Raw genomic sequence first — 16,740 nt, 5'->3', positions numbered from 1 at the left:
TGGAGCCAAGCTCGTGGTGGCGAGTAAGACGAACCAATCGTCCCAGTGGTCCTCAGGGCGACCTAGAGCGCGGAGTTGGTCTCGATGGCACTCAAGGGTGTCCAACAGTGTCTGTAGACCTTTAGCGGACTATTTTCGCATGGGTTTGATGCTGCGCAACGCCGAGAGATGATCGTGCACAAGCAACCGGCAGTGCTCATACCGATTCCCGAGGAGACTCCATGCAGTGCTGTAGTTGGTGCCAACAGTCTGAACGGTGTCGAGAGCAGCTTTGGCGTCCCCTTGCACAAGCGACTTTAAATAGTAAAGGCGCTCGACGTCGGTAAGTTGAGGCTCGTTGTGGACCAGAGCTTTGAACAGGTCGTGGAAGGACTCCCAGTCCTCCCGCCAACCAGAAAACTGAGGGATGCTGATGGACGGCAGTCTTGGCCCACGACGCTGAGTAAGTTCGGTTGAAAGAGCCGGAAAATGAGGCGGCTTTGGCTGTAAGCGGCTGTGGTGGTCGTGGATGCGGGACAGTGCAGCAATATAGTCGGTCTCAGCTGAGGCGTACACGTTACCCGCAGCATCTGCCGTGGCGGTTGTGGCCACTTCCAGCAGGGCTACATGGTTAGCCTGAAAGTCACGCCAGTCAATACTCGTCGAGAAGCTGGAGCCGAGCTTCAACAAGACCCAGGGTCCACTAATTATCCTGGGTGTCAATGGCGGTCTGCGAGAATCATGCGATGACGTTCCCGAGTGATCGCTGCGTTGCGAGCAAAGACGTAGTGCGGTCGTCCCTGTAAACGACAGAGAGTTCGATATATACTCCGTTTAACGTATGTGGCGCATATCAATACAGAGTGGCATGCGGCGCGGGCACGTGGCGGCCGCGGCAGTTCATAACCTACACAGCGTGCCTTGACGCGAGCCTGGTATGCGACGCGGGCTCATGGCGGCCGCGGCATTTCCTAACCAACATACACGGTTCTCTGCATGAGGCGCGGGCACACGGCGACCACGGCCACTACATGGAGAGGACTCTCAAGAACTCTCTCGAGTTGATGGGTGATACGACCTCGACAAGATCATAACCCAGCAGAACCTGGCACACGCCTTTTCCCGAGCAATCACCAACCTCGCGGCATCACTTGCTGCCAAGAGCTCAATGCTCCCGAGGCAATGGTGGAGAGGTGCGCACTAATGCTAATGCATATATATTATGTACTCACATCATAACGATAAGCGTTGCACCCAGACGATCATCACGCTGCTGTGACGCGCGATCCGGCTCGAAGGACCAGATGTTGGGCGGATAAATCAACTACACTTGCCCTTGTGTCTTTTCAAAAATCGGTTCATTCAATTCGGTACAAGTAGAGTCTCAAGTGAAAGAACACTATGTAGACGAGACAAGACCTAGGAGAGAAAAAAAACGGTGATGCAGTGTTGACTCGTTCAAGACGACTCACTCCAAACGCGCCCACCGTTCGGAGGGCGCCACACACGCTGCTCCCGCTAGAGACCTCTCCAAAATGCAGGACGGGCGATTGGTTGGTGAGACCGGGCTATTCAAGTACCAGCCAAGACAGTGGTCCGAACGGGGGTCAAACAGCACTATAAAATAGGTATTTTCAACTTATAAGAATATTCAACACCTAAAAAAGTTACATTAGTCGTTAAATATACATTATTGTTGAAATAAACGCTTTTAACGATCATTGTCTATGAAATTCTATGTTTTATTATTAGTTAATATCGACAAGTCTTCCTCTGCTGGTGGCATCGTGTTAAATTGCTACACGAAGCGAATAATCACTGACACTGCTGTACTTAGCTATATCAAAATTATAATAACCCGAGCCACAAGATACACTGTGATTGGCTATTATAAAATTAAAGGTTTTTTAAATCATGAGACAACTATTATTTACTTTTTTTATGATTTCTTAGTCTCCTTCAAATTGTTAAATTATATTGAGTTAAGTTCACATGATTTGCGATACTTATTGTCTATTTTCTGGTGAGCATGTTACGTTAGTATCAAATGGCAGTACAACAACAACAAGGACAGATAAGTAAAGTTCGTTGCTTATTTGCGGGTAAAAGACTGAGCATGTCTAGACATAAAAAGATGGAGAGAAAGCCTGGGCAAGCCGACACTTTTCGTAAGCAAAGAAAAAGGAATAATACATAGACAGGAAATTGTTTCTAAAGAGAGACAAAATTACAAAAAAGTGACTTTAGAGAGAGATATATAGTATTTACACGTATTATTGAAAATATTATATTGTTAATAATTACATATTTATCGCACACGAAAGGTCGCAAGGACCCTTTTATTTAGCGCTAAGAGAGCTTTGTTACCTCAAGTATGAGAATTCGTCGGTTTAAAACTAAACACGCTGCAGCACAAGTATTAATGCAATTCAACCGTCATTTCCAAATCAGCTCACCACACTCTAGAAAACCACTCACCCTTGTCACTTCCATTAGCCACTAATCATGGAACACCAGGAATATAGGTCTAGAATACGGCCTATTCAACTAATCACAGGTCTCGCGGTGGATGATAACGCTGCCAAGCGCGTCACGCCTTGCACCTTCACTTCAAGGTCACACTTTAAGACTCTACTCTTTTCATTTAAGTTAGGTATAATTTTCACGATAGAACGTCTTTCAGAGTCCAATGCACACACGCACTCATACTATCTCGCAGTGTAACTCTTACTCAAATCGCAGATAACTGTACTTCCTTGCAGAGAATTTGCGTTGATCGATTTTGAAAAAGGCGTGCGTTACCCACTAAAATTTTCTAATCTTCTAAACTACGCCAAAATACCACTGGACTAATTCTCACGCTACGCTTGCCAGAATCACTTCGCCTGAAACTTTTGACCTTACCTCAGAAATTTGAGTATGTAGGTCTAGGTATTTTGATCCAATACTCTCACACCAATAAAAGTTACTAGGATTATTTGAAACAAATATTACTTAAAATTGTTGAGGAGCGCGCAGTGGCTCAGTTGGCTAGGTCGTGGGTTGGCATGCGGGAGACCGTGGTTCGATTCTCGGTCAGTGCGACTTTTCAGGCAAGTCTCTATGAGATTTTTCACATGTGCTTTTTCATCACGAAATTCTCCTCGAGGAGAGTTTTTAGGGCTACCTTCTCGTAGCAAAATTGCCTAATTTTCCCCTACCCCCCTCCCAGTAATGAGAGGCTTCCCATTCCTTTCCTTGTCCCTTTCCCAAGTGCTAAGTGCCTATAGTAGTGCCCTTATTAAAGGAGCCGGACGTAGAGTACTATAATATAGAAAAAAAATTGCTAATAAACCGATCTCCTTGAAAGATACGATAAAGAATGCATCTGGTCGCCCACGCTGATTAAACTTTGATTTAGGTTTTCTAATAAGCATTTTTATATTGCGATTTATATGATAGATTTTAATACATACACGATAAAAAAGAAGAGTATAGGTACATGGATGCTCTAATATATTCACAAATCTTGTGGTAGCGAACAATCCTTATCCTATACTTGAAACCTAACAACGGCAATCCCACGTGATCTTCAAACACGTGATTGTTTTTTGTACTTTTGAAACCTAAACTAATATTAGACAATAATATGCGTTACTAAATAGCTTACAAACAGTAGAAAAGCACAAATAGGTAACAGTTGCTTTTAAAGAAACTGTGTAACAAGCTTACTATCATGGTTCAACTGGCTCAATGACATAGCTTCGAAAGGTCTTTCGCAACTGTGTTAACTTCTATATTGAAGAGATAATTTATTTTTTAAACCTATTACCATACACATATGCTATTTTTGTTGCTTTATTATTCATTCGAGTATAACTAAATAACCCTTTGTTTATCTATTTCTCAACAGTGCCACCGAATAAAAAAGTCACATTCAAACGAAAGTCTTCAGTACCGCAAGACAAGTCAGCCATACCCGTAAAACGGGCTAGGACTTGTAAAAAAAAGCAAGAAATATTGGAGATTGAGGGTACGTGAATTCTAGTTTTTTGCACATTTTGAACCATATCGCAGGATTTTTTTGTGGTTGCCATAATATCGTAGATGCAGTTTTTCACACAATTTGCTAGATCAAACTAATGTAAAAAGTTACAAGTTAATCTAACATTATAAGCCCATAAATCTGTCCCATGAAATTAATGACGAACAAAAATCTAGTACTCCCCAGATAATGATAATTCACATTTTTTAGATCCAGTAGCTAAAGAGATCCGCCGACAAGGGAGCACTTGTGGTGCGACACTTACATGTGGCCAAGGGGACACTGGCCAGCTGGGACTAGGAGAGGAAGTCCTAGAAAAAACAAGATTCACGGAAGTCTCGCAATTAACAGATGTAATTTCCATTGCTGGAGGAGGCATGCATAACATAATCCTCACCAAAGATGGTCGCGTTGCAACTTTTGGTTGCAACGACGAAGGGGCATTGGGGAGAGACACTACAGAGTGTGGAGAATCTACCCCGGGATTTGTAGAGTTACCTGCGCGGGCTTTACAAGTAACCGCGGGTGATTCCCATAGTGCCGCTCTCCTTGAAGATGGGAGGGTTTATTGTTGGGGAGCATTTCGGGTAAGAGAAAGCTTGTTAATTTATAATGAAAAAAACTAAGAACTAATAATTCAGGTAGCAGTAATAAGCATTTTAATAAATTGTCACATGATTTCACTTTGTAGGATTCGCATGGAACATTAGGGCTGGTGACGAGAAAAAAAGAAGAGGCTCCGACTAACATACTTCCAAATAAAAAATTTCTGAAAATATCATCTGGTTCGGACCATCTTGTGCTACTCGATAACACTGGCACAGTGTTAACATTGGGATGTGCCGAGCAGGGCCAGCTCGGCAGAGTTTCCATTAGAAAAGTAGACCGCCATACAAGACGAGGAAAGGACCATCTCCTCACCCCAGAGAAAGTCCACTTTAACATAAAAAAGAATATCAGTATTAAAAACATCTGGGCTGGAAGCTTTTCCACATTCGTTGAAGCAGGGAATGGCGACCTGTATGTTTGTGGACTTAACAATTATAACCAGATCGGTATGTTAGTTTTTATAAGAAAATTTTTAAAATAAATGTTTGACCTGATTCAAATAACTTATTTTTCATTTAATTTTAGGTCTCAAAGGATGTGATAGAACCTTACACCCTAAGGTTTCGAACACATTCAGCAGACACAGATGGATGCAAATCAGCTCAGGTCAGCATCACACTGTTGCTGTGAACGATAAAGGACGAGTTTATACAATCGGGCGTAAGGAATACGGAAGATTAGGCCTTGGGAGCCTATGCGAGGATGCTCAGGAGCTGATGCCAGTGCCCAAGCTGGAAAACTTAAAGTGTATTGACGTGGCAGCTGGTACTGCACAGTCGTTTGCCGTCACAAATACTGGTAAGTCTAATTATAGTATGCGAAATAAAAATTAATGTCTACAATATACGATAACGAATTAATCTCGACAATTTTTTTCAGGAACACTCTATGCCTGGGGCATGGGCTCGGAAGGTCAGTTAGGAACTGGTAAAGAGGAAGATATATACGAGCCTGAATTAATTAATTCAAAACACGTCAAAGATGCATTCGTCCTCCAGGTATCTGGAGGAGGGCAGCACACGATTGTTTTAGTAAAAAAACCACATTCTTCGTTAATATAATGGTATGCTGCCCTCCATCTGATACCTGAAGGACCAGTACATCTTTGACAGGTATTCGCTACGTGCACAAGCTGAAAAAGCGATCTCAGCAATACCTGATGTGCTAATATGTGAAACTAAACGATATGTTTGTCTTCTGCTAGCAGACTGCTAAGCATTACTATAATTAGAAAGTTATGTGTTTATACATCGACAACCATTCTAGGGGTTAAATTTTTAATAAAATTATGAGTAGCATGTAAATATTTTACTCAGACATGTTTATTAAAAAACGCAGTGAAATACATTGGATACTGTGTATTTCTTAGAGTTTTTAGCTGGGGTCTGATCCTCAAAGCGTATCATATGAACGTGTGTACATACTGTGGGAACACGCCGGTATAGGGCTAACGGAGCTCTTTGATTGGTCAGAGGAGGTCTGTGTTGACTGCATTGCAAACTAATAAAATATATCTCGTATCACACAGTACACGGACTTGTGTTGAAGTAATACTCAAGCGCTTATAGTGCTTGTAGTACAAATTTTGTCTTTAGTTATTCACATAGGATTGTACCACTTGAGACATTGTATTAATTCGTGATATAATAAACACAGAACCTTTCGTGTATCAATCGAGGTGCTGTGTTCCTATTGGTATCAAGCACATATCGCGAATATTGCCTTCTGCTGTGTCAGACCAATAGTTCTCGTTTTTCCCTAGGATGGCGCTGCTTCAAAATTGTACACATAGCGAATAGAATTGATGAGAATTGGCTCATAGATACTTTGGTCTTCGTCTACATTCTTTGGATCATTTGTTCGTCTACAGTCTTCGGATGATTTATTTAAGTTAATTAATTAATTAAACTAGTTGATAAAATTTGATTTTATGTTTCATAAAAAATCATCGTATTTTTAAATTTTAATACTTTTCTCTTTAAGTTTATTCAAATTTTAATTTATAAACGCATATTTTCTTCTTTAATTTATATTATCTCTTAATTTATATACGTTGCATCTATTATATAAGCTGCTTCATATAAGTATCAATATAACTCATTTAATTCAAATTGTTGCTACGTAGCTTGCTCATCAACCCGCAATGTGTGGCGGTATGCGAACAGTCATTTTCTTACATACTTATGCATATATATACGCTAAGAGGTTATAAAAGCGTTAGTTTTACTAATCTCCTACGGTTCAAGTTCATATGACTGTTCATATGTATGTACATAAAAGTGCTGAGCTTGACAGAGATTTATTAATTGAATGATGTCATCCAGTATCAGAATTTTTTTTGTATAGAACATAAAACCTTCAGATCTAAAAGTAGCTCCGTACAATTTTTAGCTTAAAAACGCTTTATAATGGTTTTAAAACAAAAATTTCATATAAAAATAATAAATTATAAACATTTATCCTCATAAGTTAAGACTCAAAATTAATGTGTAGGTATACATGTTTGTGTTTTAATATTACATAAGAGGTATCATACATAAGAGTTTTAATATTACATAAGAATTGTGAGTATTACGAGAACAAAAAAACTACACACCGCACACCCTCACACAACATATATCTAGCAATAAATTCACCTTAGGATCTTTTACAAAAATTTAATAAGGTTGAGTTTGAGTAATACTAATAGACAAGATTTGACAGTGCCGATTTTACTTTGAGTCATTATATATAATATATAGGTATGGCCCTAGAATGACAAAAAATGTAAACTTTGAATTTCATGGTAACGCTATTTGTCTAGGACAACTCTGTTTTCAATTCAAACATGTTGAAAAATTATACTTTTGTTTGACTCTATTACTTCAATTAGTCAATTAAATACTAATATATTAAGTCAAGTTTTTAATTTAAATATTTGAAATACAATTAATTAATGAAGTACTTCAAGAAAAAATTTGAAATACAATTATAATTGTAGTGAATTATTTAAAATACACACGTATTCCATTAAATAAATTAAAATACTTTCATCAAATACATTTGTATTTCAACCACATTATTTAAAATCTATTGATCAAATATAATTCTGTTTTAAAATTTGTGTAATTAATACATGTTGTTTGTAATGTTGTATTTAAAATAAAGTATTAAGTTTTTTAAAATTTTCTTTAATGTATTTAAAATATTTTAATTACAACACCATCAATATTTGTTGAAATAATTTCAAATACTGTAATTAACCCTTAGAGGGCTGGAATTTCAGGGGGGTATTTTACCCTTAGGAAAGTGGTATAAAAGGTACTCTATATCAATGATTGGTCATAGACTAAGTGTGGTTCACGGGTTCTGCCAATATACAGGCTTTCCGGCCTGTAAGGGAATTGCTCGTCTATGTTAAGAATTTTGAACTCAAACAAAATTGTTTTTTTATAAGTGCAGATATACATTTTCTATGTATTTTTCGATTCTGATTTCGAACCTGATGTCAAAATTACAATAAATCCTAAAGCAAGCCCTAAAACTACCCTTTCTATTAGAAAATCAAATGATTTTCAATGCGTGAGTAAAGATATCTGTTTCCGTTGTATTTTTCATTTCTGACTTCAAATTTGGTGGCAAAAATATAATAAAACAACCCCACAATGGGATAAAAACTACCCTTTCAGTTAGAAAATCAAATGATTTTCAATGTAATAGTGAAGATATATGTTTTCGACGTACTTTTTGACGTTGACTATGAATTCAGTGGCGATAATATTATAAACCCTAAAACAATCCCTAAAATGGGGTAAGACTACCCTTTTTGATAGAATATCGAATTATTTTCAATGTATGAGTGAACATATATATTTCCAATGCATTTTGATGCTGAATCCGATTTTTTGTCGAAAATACAATACACCAACAAAAATGTACAATACGATAACACTACCCATTCCGTCTTGCAACCAGAATTTCGAAACACCCTCTGCTTTTGAATACGGGCTTGAGACCGAATGTGTCAGTAATCTATAATACATCAATCTATACGAAACTAAGCTGTACTACATCAATAGTAGCATAAAAATTTTTCATAACAGTAATTTATTTTCAATATTATTTTTAAGCAAATAAACTAAAGTAATATTTTTAAAAAGTTCAAGCTAGAAAGTTATGGGATAAGGGGTGGTAAGGTAGAAGTGGTAAATTGGAATTAAATTATATTAAAACATGTAGAAATATCAAAAACATGAATAATTTCATCAACAACTAAAAATTGGGGAATTTTTTTTTTATGTGCCAATATATTGGTTTTTTGGCCCTTTCTCAAAGTTAAAGTTTCAATTGATTGTAACTTTATTTTGAAAATAACTGCATTTAATAAACAAAACAGTTCTTGTTTTTTTTTACAAATAAAAAAGTATTTTTTTTTTCGTGGCAGAGCATTGAGGTAGAGTTGACCTTTTAATTTGTTGCAACGGACAGATGCGTGTGATATTTCGCTGGAATAAGTAGTATAAGTACAGCATTGGTCAGGCGTACATAATTTTTTTAGTTTCATCATTGAAATGCACTAATGAATTGTGTACTCGGTGGTTTTAAATGTTTTTATAAAAAACATAGAATATATTTTACCAAGATCAATTATCATGGTACAAAGAGCGTTTGGCCATAGTTGTAAATATCTTGTATTAGAAATAATTATGTTAAAAAAAAGTTTCATTATTATTCAGAGAACTTTTTTGGTAAACTGTACATGTAAGGGTGATGTAAAATAGTCGACGGTAGTATTTTAAAAGAGATTTTGGAGTAAAAATTCTTGTCGGCAAAAATCTGTATGCGTTGTACAATATATGCATACATTTACTAAAATGAGATGAGCCTTGGTAGGTTCGAATGGCTTCTCATCTTAAATTCTACTCCAACACTTGTATCCGTACTAAATTGCATTGTATGCTTTTATTCTTACGTATTTGGAAGTGTAGTACATTTAAAAATTTTTTTTTTTTTTTTTTTTCTTTTAAATCGATGAGTCTTGGTGACCACAAAAAGATATGTTTGTTGCAACAATCGCAGCACCACATTTTATATATTTCAATTCGATATGAGCACTTACGTACCTCTTGGAATCCGAGAAAGTGGCTAGACTACTCTTGAGCCGGCGTGGAATGTAGGAACTGTCGAACCAGTCGTCCTCGTCGTAACCTGGATAGCTGCTCAGAGGATAGTGGTAGCGCGTGAAGGCCACCTGCCGGGGGTAGGTCGAGTAGGGTGGTTGATACACAACGGGGGGCATCATCATTGCGCGAGCCGAGAGGGTTGACGGGGCCGGCACGCGCTTGTGGTAGGGGTAGGGGTAGGGCGCGTCGAAGAGGTTCTCCTCGCTCGGGGCACTGCGGACGCAAGCCGAGAGGATGGAAGCCTTGGCAGATGCGCTGCAGGGTGAGGGTCCGCGGCTCGTCAGGCAGCCGAATATACCACTGCCCGACTTCTCCACGGCGTCCAGCTGGCGGCTGGTTATGCAGTACTGCTCTTTGATGTCCTCGCGAGAGTAAAGCGGTGTTGCACCGCGCTGCAGCGACGATGTATCGTGGAGGTCCACCTGAGTCGACACGTCCACCTGTGGATCATCATATTGGGGAATCGGACATTTTTCTTTATTAAAATTTTTTTTTTTTTTTAATTTCATAAGTATATTACTTTTAACATAAACAATCGTCATAACTTATTTTCTGTTCTAACAAAGTATTATGACCAATAGTAGGTTGTAAGGCACTTTGCAAGTTATCTAAATTATGTAGAATCAATAAAATTAAATGTAAACACTGCCAAGAATCGAGCAGACGTAATTAACTTTCAAAACAATCAAATTTGTTTTTCTTGTGTATAAATCATTAGAAATTACAAATTTAATTAGAATGGATTTTTTTTGACCATCTTCACAATTAGAGTATTAAAAGTTTGAACAAAAAGTAAAGCAGAAAATTTCTATGTTTAAAGAAAGAAATCATGTATCTATCTATACGTAAAAATTAATAAAATATTAGTTTCGACAAACATCTCGTTTACTTTGTTAAATATTAAAATTAGTCTGAACTGTTCATTAACGTAATGCGTAATCAATTTAATAACAAAAAAAAGTAACATCTTTATTTTGATTTTTAAAAAGCTACTACCTTGAGTTTGAGTATGAAAAAGTGTCATATCGATTTAATTTTTTTAGTCAAGGTTTGAGAAAAATAGCAGTGGCTTTATACTCTACTCTCCATATCTTTAAATGCACGAGAATAAAATTTTTAAACGCGTGTTATACAAATATTTCAGTATTCATAAACTTTTAGTTCAATGCAATGTAATCAGAATTACAGTAAAAAAAAAAACCATCATTTTCATGTACAAAAGGAGCATTAAAAAGAAAATAAGAAATCGCCTTTTCTTTATAAAGCTTTTTTTTTTAAAGTTAAAAATTGGTTACAAAAAGGTACGTGTAATGAAAATATTAAACAATAAAATATCTAACTCAACCCTTATGAGTCGTATAAGTGTGGATATTAAGTCAAGTGCATTAAGGAGTACTTACTGCATTGTACTGTACTTGGATTCCTAGTCATTGTTTCTAGTAACTTTTGCAGAAGTAGTTATGTATGCTAAATGCCTATTATTTAATAATGTATTGTATTTGAAGTTTGTCGTAATTAAAAAATGGAACCTATTAGAGTACATAATAAATGAAAACCTTATCACGTCAATCATGCGAATCATCCCTGTGTGCACCAACGCAATGGACATGTTAGGTATGAAAAGAGTTAATAACAGAAATCCCGGGGGAAATGTTATTTCAGTCAAAGGTACGAGTATAAAAAGATGAGCACGTGAGTTTATGGGCATGGGATATTACACAATGACATTCACGTAGATAAATATGTTTCATTGACGTAATGTATTAAAATAACTACGATACAGAAGTGAAAAAAAATATCAACGTGATATTTATGTTAGACACGGTGTGCTCTCACACTGATAGTTATGCTTATCATGATTGATGACAGCTTAAGCTCTAATTTCAGGAAAAATTCAACTTCTGCCGGGGTGATTTATCAGAAGAAATTTTTTTCTGAATTATAATTTCTCCTGAGAATTATTTTTGGATTATGTATTTATGTATGTGAATCTTAAAAGAAGACTCGTGCAGTGGATTAATTAAAAACGTCGACGTAGAATATATCGAACAAACAAACTAGGACTCAAACTAATTAAAGTTGAAATCACTACAGCTATACCAAATTAAAATTCAAACAATGCGTCCACAGAAAAAAATGACAAGAACAACAGTATAGGTTAAAGGGATAAAGCATAAATGATTATCTTCATTTCCAATTTCAAACATCAACAAACCCCAGCAGGTGCTGCAAACACCATATACATGTTTACACGCCATCAATTATGCGTGACCACGACAGAAAAGGAGAACATGGGATGAACAAACGAGAACACACGACTAAGCATCATAAAGCTTGTATGGGTAATTCCAGCTCAGCTGACGCAAAATGACTTGGATAATGGTTTTAAAAAAAGTTAGTTGAAAACAGTGTTTTTCATGGTTTATTTATGATGAATACCTTTCACTAAAAGTATTTTAAGCGACTTCATTACAATATCATTAAGTCAAAAAGAAGAACATTTTTTATGAGGAAGTTTTAGTCAATCATTGGAAAAACTACGTCTATATTTCTGGTAAGTATAGGTTATCTGCTTGTATAGTTGGAGTATGATTTGCTGGTTCAAATAAAAGTAAGAAATAAACTTTATCGGTTTAAAATTTTGTTCAATGAAGGTCTATCAATCAAAAGTTACTGAGGTTGGAAGAATAATTATGAAATCAAATTAAAAATGAGATATTTTCTGAAAATACATTATATTATTGTAAATCGTTATAACTCCTAAACGGTGGTACTAAAGGGTACAAAACTTTTTTTAATCGATAAAGCTTGATCCTCAGCTTTTACTTAAGCTACTTTAGAACCTTTTAAAGTAGTGTACCACTTTGCTACTAATGTTAAAAGTAGCACTACCGTCACTGGATGATGTGAAAAAAGTCTTTTTTATACAAATGGTGAGACACATGTCTAATATTTTAGCCCAACAGAGGTGAAAGAAAGTTTGGCGGTAATCCCTTGCCATAAAGCGTGAAAAATAGATACTTTTACTGTTGATACGAAGGGAAAGGACATTTCAAGCTTCGAAAAGCTTTTACAGCTCGTAGGCATGAGGGAAGATTTTAAAAATTTATTCAAGAAAACGCACATATTTCCTATCTTCAAAAATAATACGAGTTGCGGGATGAACGTGGACGGAAAAGATGGATACTTTTATCCACCTAAAATTTGAAAGTTCATGCCCTTGGTAACGTGAGAGTTTTAAACACGGATTAAAAACATAGCAGCTGATTGTTCGCTTATATAACATAGTTTAAAAACTTATCATTGTATGTAACTTATTTGTAAGGCTTAGAACTCGATTCAATTTTGTTTTCGGGCCAAATTGTATGCGAATTTTTTGGATTGTTAATAGAGGAATTTGTTTGCAATATTGGTGGCAAAAGATCGACAACAACCCAAAGTTGTTGACCTGTATCCACATTTGGAGCATATGATAAAAGACAATGTGACCTTTTTTTTAATAATTGTTTTATGTTTTCTATGATTGGAGCAAAAAGAGCGCAACTTTTTTCACAAAAATCCTAACCTTCACATTAATGCCCTTCGCCCCAGTACGAGCATAAGAGCTGAGGGAGTCGTTTTAGTCAGTTACACGGAATCACCCATACACAGGCAGGCACATCTCCGTGCCCGAGCTTTAATTGAATACCCATGCGTGATGTGTGTCATTGTTATGCTTCGGGAGTGAGCGGGGACAAAGAACACACGTATGATAGCTGGGACGCGTATACCCACACAGTTGCGCGTTTTTACAGCTTTAAGTAGAAATCCCTTAATTGGGTCAGCCGCATATATAGAACCCATCACGGTGTGTGTATACATATATGTATGAACATGCGTGCGCTCTAAAAGGATAAGCTGGGACTGTCATCTGTTGGATGTGCCAGAGAGCGTGGATTGTGGGGCACAGAAGTGCCTTGTTTTGGGTGGATTGGACACCCCGAGTATCGCATTCATTTGATTATTAACTTTTTCAAACCACACACAGTACAGAGTGAAAAAAAGTGCTGAAACCCTGACGATTATCAAAAATTATGTCACTATTGTTCTCCACCACGTAAAGAAAAATTGTTTTGCACACGCACACCACGTGCATACGTATTTTGCAGTTTGGAGCTAATAACTACGCTTCGACTGTCCAACACTAAATTCAGATGCACCCATCTCCTTTAAGCACTTTTGTCCCCCCAAACCCCCATGAGCCTGTCCATGGAAAACAACAAATGCCATTGTTACCATCACTTCAATGGCATTTTCTTATATTCACCAGTATAATGCCATACTGATTTCAATGATTTTCAATTTAAGGAAATAAAAAGAGGGCTAAACCTTATCGCGAGCTATTCTTCCAGGATGGATGGACGAGGCTCGGAGTTGCGCATGAATGGAAAAGTGGGTTATGCGTGCGGGAGGGCGAGGGATAAGATTGCATGTACATGTACGTATCAAGCCGAGAGGTACGTGCCAGGAGGATGCGCGCGCTCCCAAAAAGAGAGATGAGAAGAAATACACGCAGACAATAACAGGATGCTAGGATTCACTGACCTGCATGTGATGCTGCTGCTGCTGCTGGGGCAAGGTGGGCGTTTTTGTCCCTGGCTGTTGTTGTTGTTGCAGCTGGTACGTGGCACCAGGCAGACTGCGTGGGTCCATCTGCAGCTCGGCTGGCCTCATGCTGCCAGCCCCTATTCCCCCGCTGGGCATGCCGGCTCGGGTCACCTTGGGCAGTGCCAGTCTGGCCTCAACCATGCGCCTATCGATCCCGGAGAATCCTCCACCCCTGGCTCCCCATCGCACGCCGCAGCTGGCCCGCCAATTTTCTCACTTCCACTTCGACTCCATGGACCTTCCTCCTCCCTGCTGAAACTGCCACCCGAAGCCGTCACCACAGCTCCGTTCGATACGCCACTACTGGGGCTTTGCGTCTCGAAACTCACTGCACGCGCGCACGTAAACACACTCGCGACCCGTCTGCCGAGCGCTAAGAGGCTGTGGACGCACCAGCTCGGGCTGGCAGAACGGCACGCGGCCTCAAGTGCCAGCGTCGTCTGGAGAAGCTGGTCGTCCTGGCCGACAATTCGGAGCTGCGCCGAGACCGCGTGCGTGTGTGGGCGCGCCTGCGTCCCAATGCGAGCGTCGTCGATGGATCAGGGGTTATCGGTGCGTGGTAGGAAACCAGGGGTCGGTAAGGGATGCTGCGTGTCTCGTGGACCTTAGCGGCTGGAGATATGGTCGTGCTGGTCCATCGATCGGTCCACCGGTGGTTGAGCGAGTCAAGGTGTGCCGCTCTCTCTCAGCGCTGGAGGGATGGATCCGCGATTGTTTACGCCGGTCGTTTTTATGCGTACGTCGAACGTGTTTGGGGCACGGACCTCGGTATTGATCGTCCTGTTCCTCCTCGTGTCCAATTGACGGATAGCCGAGTTGGTTCGTTCTTGATTAACAAAATGACATTATCCCGGGAATAATTCAGTTCCTCGGAAATGGTTGATGTAACGAAACGATGTCTCTGCACGGGTCTCCGGGATGTGGGTTGCGATCATTTATTAGGGCGACGGTGAATAATTGAGCCCCCATTGTGGACGGAGGAGTCGGACGGCTAAGATTTAAGGGCAGGCGCGTTTTGCTATTGTTGTCGATTTTTTGTTTTGTTATTACCCACACACACATGTCTCTGTAACAATGTCACCACGTGATTTGTGAGGAGTCACAACTCGCAAAAATTACTCGTATGTTCCCTACTCTCTATATTATTATCATCTTCTCTGCCAAACACTCCAATAACTTCTCTTGCGAATAACATAACGAAGTTTCGTAATTGACTTGAGAGGAATTTGTAAGCGTCACACCTGGCCTCTGCGTTTTGAGTTTCTGCTCTTGCAACTGTGGATAATAACAGCGCTAGCAATTATATAGAAAATAAAGGAAGCATAATGACTGTATTGACAATTTCCGATGACGAGAACAACCTCTTTATCCTATTCCAGTACCATCCAAGGAATCATAAATTTTGGTGACTCCCTTTTATTTATTTTTTCCTTTCTTAAAGAGTATAGCTCTGAAAAATAATTTTCTCAATCTGTTTTCAATCTCGAATGCTAAGGACTGTCTCAAATCATCAATTTCTTTTTTTTTTACCGCTGAGTGGGTTACACGATTCATAGGGTTTTTTGATGATGTTATCAATGTTCGATAAATCGCGACGTTGATCGATTTGTTGTAGCTTCACAGTAGAGGTGGGAAGGGTTTTTCTTTTCTTCCCCGCACGTCTTTGTCGATGAACGGGTTTTATCGACTCAGCTGGTCTTCAGTTGCGACGCGCCAGAAAAACTAAAGAAGAAATCGTTCTCTGTAAGGTTGTTTCATTGTCGTTCACTTGATGGAGTGCACTATTTATGTCTCAAAATTGTAGATAATGTAACAGCAGTGAAAATCGTTGGAAATTATTAGTTTGTATTATGCTGCTATTTGATATAAACATATGTAAAGTAAATACACTTGCATACCACCTTTATATTGCGTAGTCTAAAATTATGTTGACGAACCAAATCCAGTGCACGAAGCTGTTTTGTACGTAATGGAAAACATAACAATTCATGCTTCTTGAGATTAAGCAATACCTTATTCAAGCTTCCAAATTAGTAAGAGTTATCATAATTAGCATACATTGGTAGAGGTTTGTATAAGTATAATTGTTTACTTATTTTCAATGATTACAAAAATCTGCTTCATCACTTAATAAAATTAATGCATGAAACTTGTTTTTAAACTATTTCAATCAAGATGCAGTAGTTTTATCCTCTTGAAGGATCGTCATTATTAACTGCAAAAATAATAATTGTATGAATGATCTCAGTTCTTAAAATATGTCTTGTTAATTACGTTGCTCAAGTAAATGTTTTGACAGAAATACACAACTCACCTCAA

The 16,740-nt window shown here is 38.4% G+C and overlaps 2 protein-coding genes across 2 annotated transcripts in view; one reads left to right on the top strand and one right to left on the bottom strand.

The window, feature by feature from the left end:
* LOC149373698 (regulator of chromosome condensation-like) overlaps positions 1-5,781 on the top strand; it is a 30,821-nt gene extending 25,040 nt beyond the window's left edge. The window contains exons 3-7 of the mRNA XM_089595911.1: positions 3,872-3,991; positions 4,214-4,590; positions 4,695-5,058; positions 5,138-5,410; positions 5,492-5,781. Of these exons, the coding sequence (XP_089452037.1) occupies positions 3,872-3,991; positions 4,214-4,590; positions 4,695-5,058; positions 5,138-5,410; positions 5,492-5,673 (1,316 nt within the window). The 3' untranslated portion in view covers positions 5,674-5,781. The remainder of the gene's footprint in view (positions 1-3,871; positions 3,992-4,213; positions 4,591-4,694; positions 5,059-5,137; positions 5,411-5,491) is intronic.
* Positions 1-14,517, bottom strand: part of LOC106637631 (uncharacterized) — a 91,682-nt gene extending 77,165 nt beyond the window's left edge. Inside the window, exons 1-3 of the mRNA XM_089595910.1 lie at positions 14,359-14,517; positions 9,743-10,214; positions 6,025-6,035 (exon numbers count right to left, since the gene is read on the bottom strand). Coding sequence (XP_089452036.1) covers positions 6,025-6,035; positions 9,743-10,214; positions 14,359-14,517 — 642 coding nt within the window. The remainder of the gene's footprint in view (positions 1-6,024; positions 6,036-9,742; positions 10,215-14,358) is intronic.
* Between the last annotated feature and the right edge of the window lie 2,223 nt (positions 14,518-16,740).

This window comes from Copidosoma floridanum, unplaced genomic scaffold (assembly GCF_036245765.1).
Source record: "Copidosoma floridanum isolate Cflo_tuat_1 unplaced genomic scaffold, Cflo_Japanese_pri ptg000029l, whole genome shotgun sequence".
In the NCBI taxonomy this organism is placed as follows: domain Eukaryota; kingdom Metazoa; phylum Arthropoda; class Insecta; order Hymenoptera; family Encyrtidae; genus Copidosoma; species Copidosoma floridanum.
This window is presented reverse-complemented; position numbering and strand designations above follow the sequence as displayed.